Source organism: Chinchilla lanigera, unplaced genomic scaffold (genome assembly GCF_000276665.1).
Source record: "Chinchilla lanigera isolate Chin_1 unplaced genomic scaffold, ChiLan1.0 scaffold00021, whole genome shotgun sequence".
Classification (NCBI taxonomy): domain Eukaryota; kingdom Metazoa; phylum Chordata; class Mammalia; order Rodentia; family Chinchillidae; genus Chinchilla; species Chinchilla lanigera.
Genome location: NW_004955422.1, coordinates 2,054,209 through 2,062,104, shown reverse-complemented (window position 1 = coordinate 2,062,104; position 7,896 = coordinate 2,054,209). Strand labels below are relative to the sequence as shown.

At 59.5% G+C, this 7,896-nt stretch overlaps 1 protein-coding gene across 3 annotated transcripts; it reads right to left on the bottom strand.

The window, feature by feature from the left end:
• Nucleotides 1-1,233: 1,233 nt before the first annotated feature.
• Pex16 (peroxisomal biogenesis factor 16) lies at nucleotides 1,234-7,238 on the bottom strand. 3 transcript variants are annotated; one of them, XM_005384060.2, is made up of 11 exons: nucleotides 7,084-7,238; nucleotides 6,069-6,104; nucleotides 5,163-5,239; nucleotides 4,717-4,850; nucleotides 4,490-4,590; nucleotides 3,941-4,021; nucleotides 3,696-3,845; nucleotides 3,502-3,574; nucleotides 3,240-3,359; nucleotides 1,855-1,919; nucleotides 1,234-1,413 (listed from the first exon to the last, which is right to left on the bottom strand). In XM_005384060.2, the coding sequence occupies exons 1-11, from the start codon at nucleotides 7,157-7,159 to the stop codon at nucleotides 1,355-1,357; spliced, it is 972 nt and encodes a 323-aa protein (XP_005384117.1). In that variant the 5' UTR covers nucleotides 7,160-7,238; the 3' UTR covers nucleotides 1,234-1,354. The 3 variants fall into 3 exon arrangements, with proteins under 3 accessions (XP_005384117.1, XP_005384118.1, XP_005384115.1); XM_005384061.2 differs by having other exon boundaries at nucleotides 7,096-7,238; XM_005384058.2 differs by lacking the exon at nucleotides 7,084-7,238 and adding an exon at nucleotides 6,309-6,659.
• Between the last annotated feature and the right edge of the window lie 658 nt (nucleotides 7,239-7,896).

Genomic DNA, 7,896 nt, shown 5'->3' with positions numbered 1-7,896 from the left:
ATCTGTTGCCCATGGCCGCCTGTGGTGATGTAGGCCTGTACTTCCAATGCTCTGGGAGGCTGAGGCAGGAAAATCACAAGTTGTAACTTAGTGATTTAGGCCCTGGCTCAAAATAAAACAAATGACTCGGGATATGGCTCAGCGGAGAGAGCCTATGTTCAATCCCAGTACTGCAAAAACAAACATGGGCTGGGCTGTGACTGCGTTGTGCCTGGCTCAGGCAAAGCCTGGCCTCGTCCTAGGGTAACAGCAACAAAACTGTTAAAAGAGTTGGGGCTGGGGATTTAGCTCAGCGGCACAGCGCCTGACTGGCAAGCGCAAGGTCGTGAGTTTGATTCCAGTACCGGAAAAAAAAAAAAAACCAACTGTTAAGAGCTGTAACCACTCACACAGGGCCCTCCCCAAGCCAGGCACTGTCACCAAGGACCCAGTGCGGTCTCCTCCATGCAAAGTGGTGCTGGAGGGCAGGAACCTCGCCCTTTGCCTTCCTGAGCGCGCCGCCTCTGGCACAACCTGCTACGAGCCAGTGCCCAGGATCGCTTGCTCAAGTAAGCCAAGTGTCACGGAGCTGAGCTAATGGGGACAGGTGGTGCTTTCCACACGTTCAACCTCACTGCAGGCCCAGGTGGCTCCCTGGAGACACAGGGGAGCTGTGCCAGGATGAGGGCACCTCAGAGGTGGTGGAGCCTGGAGAGCCAGCAGGACCTGGGTGCAGACGGAGCTCTCTAGCATCTGAGGGGCTATGTGGCCTGGGACCCGCAGAAGCGTTGCTTTTTCCCAGGCAGGGACACAGAGCTGGTGCCAAGGGTGGGCGGCTCAGCCCTCTCCTGTCCACAGCGGCTGGCCTGGCTCCAGACCTGGCCAGAGCTGGCGAGGCGAGTGTGGGAACCCCACCTCAGCCACCCTGAACTCGGGTTTCTCTTTGAGCCTCGGCTCCTACTCCTGACCCTGCACCAGCCCGGTGCTGGCCACTGGCCGCTAGCCAACATCCATTCCAGGGTGGTCAGGGCTTGGGGCGGTGAGGCCTCGGCCGCAAGGCATGCAGGGAGTCATCAGGCATGTCTGCTGCAGTTGGTCTGTCTCCACCCAGGGCAGTGAGAGAAGGGGCTGTTGCAGCTTCCTGTGGCTCCCAGAACCCAAAGCTGCTGAGGTTTCTTGGCTGGTGACAGAGCCGGCGGTGAGGGCCTGGCTGGCGGGGAGCCCCTGGGCGCTGGGCACGGAGAGGCTGCAGGCTTGGACACTGCCAGTCAGTTTTATTAGGAAGAGGGGCCCGGAGCACCACAGGCTGAGGCGGGCCCTGCCTGGAGCAGCAGCCCTGCATCCGCCCTCCCTGTGCCCCACTCCCGGATGTCTGTCAGCCCCAAATGTAGAAGTAAATTTTCTGCCAGGTGGGCAAGTAATCCATGAGTGGCCCTGAAACCAAAAGGGGGACAAGTCAGGACCGAGGGGCCTCTCAGCCACCGCTGCCCAACACAGCCGCTCACATCTGCACTGCCAGCAGCCCGCGGGACCTCCACTCTCTGCCCCAGGGAGGAAAGTGACAGGGCCTCTGTACCCGGAGCACAGACAAGGACCCTCAGGCTCAGGAAGGCTACCACTTGTCCTGCCGTGGTGCTGTCCTCCTCTGCTCAGGTGTCAGGGCTTCCTGTTACTCCAGGGCCCCGGGCAGGAGAAAGGCTACAGCTGATGTGGTCTGAACTCCCCACTCATGGGACCCCCTCCTCCTGTTCACCTAACTTTAAACTCCGTCTTTCTACCATGACAAGAGTCAAAGGACAAAGAGCCTGAGCAGGCAGGGAGCTGGCTGTGCACAAGGTCAGTGACACCCCACGATCACAAGCCTTGTCCACTCACTCGCCACCAAGCTGCCACCAGGGATGTGGTCTGCCAGCAGCTGCAGCAGGAAGAGGATCTTGGCCCTGCACAGAGGAGAGAGATGAGGCAACTGAGCAAGGTGTGGTGGCACACACCTGATATCCCAGCACCTGGGAGGCTAAGGCAGGATAGTTGCAAGGTCAAGACCAGCCTGGGCTACAAAGTGAGCTCAAGGCCAGCCTGAACTGCACAGGGAGACCTTGTCTCAAAAAAAAAAAAGAAAAGAAAAAAGAAACTGTGACACAGAGAGGTCAGGTAAGCTGTTCAAAGCTGCACAGGTGCAGGGCAGGCTGGCTCCAGAGCCCACGGTGTGGGCCAGGAAAGGGAACCTGCTCCTGGCAGCCTGAACCTGGGCCAGGTCCTCTGAGGATCCAGGAACTTCTCTGTCAGGTTCCCAGGATGGTCAGGCTAGGAGGGTTGGAGCCAAACCCAAGGCCTTGTGCCCAGGGGCCACCTGCAATCACTGTGTCTGAGAACCTGAGACCTGGTAACCTCTCTGCCTCTTAAAGTGCAGGCACATCCGGGCAAGTCTCCTATGGAATGCTGTCTCCCACAGCAAGAAACACGGTTTTGCTTCAGTCCCTTGGAAGCACTCTTTGTTTTTTTTGTTTTTTTTTTGAGACAGGGTCTTGCTGTGTAGTCCAGGATGGTCCTGAACTCATGGCAATCTACCTGCCTCAGCCTCCTGGGTCCTGGGTGCTAGAATTACAGACATGTGCCACCACGCCTGCCTGAACTTTCAGTCTTATCTAAAAGTGGCAGAACTGACAGGCAAAGTCATTTTCAGGGAGGTAGTGTTAAATATGACATATGCTTGCTTTCTCCTGTCTCAGGAAAAAGCAGAGGTTAGTTGGCCATCATATTCAGTGAAAGTTTCCAACTTTCCTGCTAGAGTGGATTTAGCCAGGTGTGGTGGTACAGGTCTGTAATCCCAGCACTCTGTAGGCTCTGTAGGCTGAGAAGGAGGATTTCCTCAAGTTCAAGGCCAGCCTGAACTACATAGAGAGACACACAACAACAACAAAATAGAGAGCAAGAGAGAATGACGGATCTGGGATCCAGCCCTGACCAGGCTGCCCTGACCTCTCTGAACCCCAAGTGCCACTGAGACCTGGGGGGAACAGAGTATTTGGCAAGACAGAGCAAGGAGCTGGAGGGTGCGGAGAGCCCACAGCTGACACTGACCTCAGGCGTCCTGCCAGTGCCCTGGGCCCGAGTGCTCGTGCTCACAGGGGCTGATGGCCCAAGGGCCCTGGGGACAGGCGGGGCTGGCATCTGGACAGCCAGGGGAGGGAGACAAGGCAGGCACCATCGGGGGCGGAGGGGCAGTGCCTGCGGGGCTGGGCCAGGCTGGGGGTCCTTACTCAGAGAAGCGGTCGTAGAACGGGGAGCGCAGCAGGTAGTACAGCAGCAGGATGGTCCGCCGCCGCAGCTCCAGCCGCTCCCTCCGGGTCAGGCCCTTCTTGTCACTCAAGAGGCTCAGGCTGGCGTGGGAGAGGATGCAGTCAGGACCAGGTTCTGATTGGTCACAGGCTGGGGGCCACAGGGGCGGTCTCAGAAGGGGCTGCTGCCCGCCCAGCTGAGGCACAGCCTGCAGCATGAAGCCCCAGGCAGACCCAGGCTCACCTGGTCACATCTAAGACACCAGACAGGAGCCAGGGTGTCCAAGACCGCTGACCCCAGAGCCCCAGACTGAGCACTGACGGCCAAGGCGTCAAGGATGTCTCCAGCACAGGCCCAGCTTGGCCCTGACCCCACCTGCCCCAGTCCCACCTGCCCCAGTGCCGCTGCCAGCCCAGCCCAGCTCAGGCCAAGGATACAGTGCAGTAGAGGCCGTGCTATGTACAAGGACTCTGCGATGGTCTCCTGCAGCCCCAGGGGCGTTGGAGGGACGTTCAGCTCGCCGTGCTGCTTTGGCCGAGCCTCCCGCTGCTGGGGGGTTCCCCAGTGCCTGGAGTGCAGGGACGGAGCTAGGACAGAGGTGGCAGGTGAGTCAGGCGGGCCAGGGCGGGCAGGTGGCGTCGGTGGAAGCTATGCTGACCTCAGCACGGAGGGGCCCACTTACTGTTCTGAAGGGTGCGCACCACTCGGTTGGATCGCTTTCCCACATAGGACTGCTCCTGGTCGCCCAGGTTGTGGTCACCATCTAGCAGGGACAGACAGAAGGCCACAATGTCAGAGGGACACGCTTCCAGCACAGCCTTCAAAGAACACATACCGGGCAAATGCAGAGGGGGTCAGCTGTGTTCATACTCGACCTGCCACCAGAGGACCATCTGGAACCTTTCCTGGCTGGGGGTAGGACGGGCATTATACATCTGTGACCACAGCCAGCCAAGAACCCAGGCTTCCCAGGGACTGGAGCCATGTGCATGGGAACCACAGCAGGCCAGAGGCCACATCCCTGGACCCATCTCCTCTGGCCCGCTGCAGGTGACCACAGAGGCCCGAGGTGGACGGGCAGTGTGGCCACCTGGGGCTATGGCTTGTGACACAGAACAGGTTCAGAGATGAGGCTGCTCCCCAGCCTCCATGGAATACAGGGGATGGAGTGATGGGAATCCGCAGATGAGTCCTGTGCCCCAATCCACTGCAGAGCAGGAAAGCAGCTTACCCGGGGGCTGCGCCTGCGTCTCCCTGTCCAGGGGAACAATGGGGGGTGAAGTCTGGAGGCCAGCCTTGAACCAGAGCAGCAGGAACATCCGCAGGACGGCCCTGGAAAGGGGGATGGTGGGGCTAGGGGAGGCGGCGGGCAAGCACAGGGCAGAGGTACCCTGCTGAGCCCCGTCCCCCCAGCGGGTCCGGCCACCACCCGGTGCTGCCCTCCCTGGCCCGACCTACTTGGCCAGCTGGATGAGAGCGATGACAAGCCAGCGGCCCACTTCGCCCCACACTTTGGCAGCCCCCATCTCCATGAAGACCTCCACGCACTCCAGCACACTCAGCCATGTCAGCAGCTTCTGCTGGGACAGTGACTGCAAGAATCGCAGGCCCAGAGGTCAGGGGGCTCCTAGGCCAGGCGATGTGATAGTCCCCTCTCCAGGTCTAGGTGGCGGGCCTGAGTTCAAACACCAACTCCACCGCCACCAGGCTGGGTGCCCTGGGACGGGCTCCAGCGCCTACTGCAAACTGTCTTCAACCAAGATGGGGACACTGACACTTGGTGTGAGGTACGTCTCACATTCTGAGGCCAGAAACATCCCCCCGCAACAGGGGCTGCTGATTACTGTGTTGTTCCTGAGTGCCTGGGCTTCCCACCCTCCGCTCACCATGGGTAACATCCTCACCACAGGCAACTTCCTCCGAAGCTCCTTCCGCAGGATCCCGTCATTGAGCAGCACAAGGAGGTTAGAGGCCGAGTACACTGAGGGGCAGAGGCAGGCCTTCAGAGGTGGCCCTGTGGCCTCCACCCTTCCCTCACCTTCTCCCCAGAGCTCCAAGGGATCACCCGTCCTGTGCTGTGTTCAGCCATCCACAAGCTATGTGGAAACAAACTTGCCTCTCCACCCACTCCCTCAGAGCTCCACTCCCAGGTACGACCTGGTGTGGGCTCAAGACAAGACAGGTTGATCTCAGTGACCAACTGGCTCCTCTCCTGCTGGACAGCACCAGCCCACCCCACCCCCAGCTGCTCAGAAGCGCCCTTCCTGCTCCCAACAGCCACACACAGGGCCCTACCTCACCTGTCCCTTCTCTGCAGCCTGTCCCTGAAAGCTTGCACCAACTTCACCTTTCAAAAGCCAAGTCATCCTTTTGGGACTGTCATCTCCAATGCTCACTGGGCAAACACTCTTATGCCAATTCCACTTTGGGAACCCCGGACTCTGGGAGATCTGGATTTGAATGCTGGCCCTGCCGCCATCGGTGGCTGTCCCCTAACCTCGCTGAACTTGTCCCCTTAGCTGGGCAGCGAGCACAAGAGTGCCCACCTCATTATTGTAGGGAGGGTAAGCTGGCATAGGCAGGAAAGGCACTTAAGCCAGTGCACAGCTAGTAGTAAGCGAATTCCTCAGACTGGTCTTCCAACGATGGGGACACAGAGGGACTCGGACTGTGACAACAGACCTTTGTCCGGTCCACTTACAGTAGAGTAACCTAATCGGCAGCCCAGGACCCTGAGGCAATGTGGTCACCCCTGTGGGAAACCCTCCCAAGCCCAGATCGCCCCGCGCCGCCCCCCGAGCCCCGCTCACCCAGTTCTGACAGTTCATGTGAATCGGAGAAGCGACCTGGGAAGAAGTAAAAGAGGCGTCAGTAAACATTTGCCTCAACCTGCAGCTTCGGGTTCCCGGACTCCCCTTCCCTACTCCCTACGGGAACCCGGACAGGACTTCTCCAGCACAGCGATCACTACCCTGAGTCCGCAGGGAAAGGGAGCCACAGGGATCATAGATCAGGGCCCCGCAGGAAGAGGTCAAAGGTCAGGATGGCACCTGCCAGCAGGTAACTGAGGCCTCGCACCGCCGTCTCCAGCTGGGCCGTGGCGGCCGGGTGACGAGTCACATACTCCTGGTAGCGGAGGCCCAAGAGCCGCAGCTTCTCCATCCCACCCTGGACACAGGCAAACCCGCGGACAGGCAGTGCGACTGGCAGCGGCGCCCCACTTCCTGCGCCCTCCTTCCTGCTTCCGGTTCTAGGCCCGCCTCTCTGTTGCTTAACTTCCGCGGGCTCCCGCTGCCGAAACATGCCACCACTGGGGCAGCTCTTAGCAACTGCGGGTTTAAACCCGCCCTCCTAGCTCTTTCAAATCATTGGCTGACACCGTCTCCGCCCCCGACCCTCCCGAAGCCACCTGGCCTAGTTCTTAGCCCTACTTGGTTGGCTGCCCTTGCGTCTGCGCAGTTAGAGCCAGGAAAGCTCCGCGGCAGTCTAAGCAGTTCATCCCAGAGAAAGGAAAACGAGCCGAGTGTCTCCAATAGAGCGCCGAGACGCTCGAACGGGAGGACTGCCTTACAGGACTTGGCAGGAAGCTTGCGGAAGAGCTTCGATCAGACTTGGGGAGGTGCAGGGAGTCGGACTGTCTCAGTAGGTGCGCGTTTGGCCAGTTGGCCCCGACCCGTGCCCTACAGGAGGTAGTGCTGGGGAAACTGAGGCCAAGTCCTTGTGCTGGCCAGCCTCTCAGCTCAGTCGCATGTCTTTAGCCAGCAATTTAAATGGCCTAGCTTCGGTCCCAGCTCCCTCAAGGACTGCGTCCCCAAGAGGGCGCACCTGGACGCCCACCTCCGTGGAGAAAACCCTGACCCGGGCTTCCTTTCTCCGCCCGGGTTGACCTTGGGTTTCCCATTTGTAAAATGGTTCAACGGTCCTTGAACTCGGGATCACTTTCAGAGCGCATTCTGGCCCTCGGGTGCGCCTCCAAAGAAAGGGGACAACGCCTGGCGCACCCCTTCCCAAACTCCAGCGTGCGAGAACAACGCTACGGGGAGGCAGCTGATTGGCTGTGGGGAAGGGGGCGTGGCAGGGCTTACGCCACTAGGGACGCGGCCCGCGGATTTCTGATACGTTGGGAAATACATTATTTTACCTAATCTCCTCTGGTTTTTATCTGCTTGAGAACTCCCAGCTGTGATTCAAAGGCTGGTCTAGTCTGAAGGCAGAATTTTAAACCTCCTTAGTATGAGCTGCTTCCCCTGACCACACTAAGGAAGACAGACCCAGGAGAGGTGGCCCCGGGACCGGTAGAGGTCCTGATGCAGAGGAAGCGATCGTGGGCATTTCCTGCCACTCCATGGGTGCCACGCTTCTCTTGGTAAACTTGCCAGTGGGCAGGAACTCAGCTGTTCAGAGGGGGAGTTAGAGGCCCAAGTGGTGGGGCAAGGCAATAGAGAAAGGGGCCCATGGCAGTGCCCTCTAGCTGACTGCCCAGAGCCCCGCAAGAGCGGTGAGACGAGGCGGCTCCTTGGTCATAAAGCACGTAGCAATTGGGTTAGGATGTGAGCTTGGGAACTGGACGGCGTGTGCCTCTAGCTCGCTTCCACCTCCTCCTCTCAGGGTCTTAACAGCACTCCTGGGGCGGGGGGG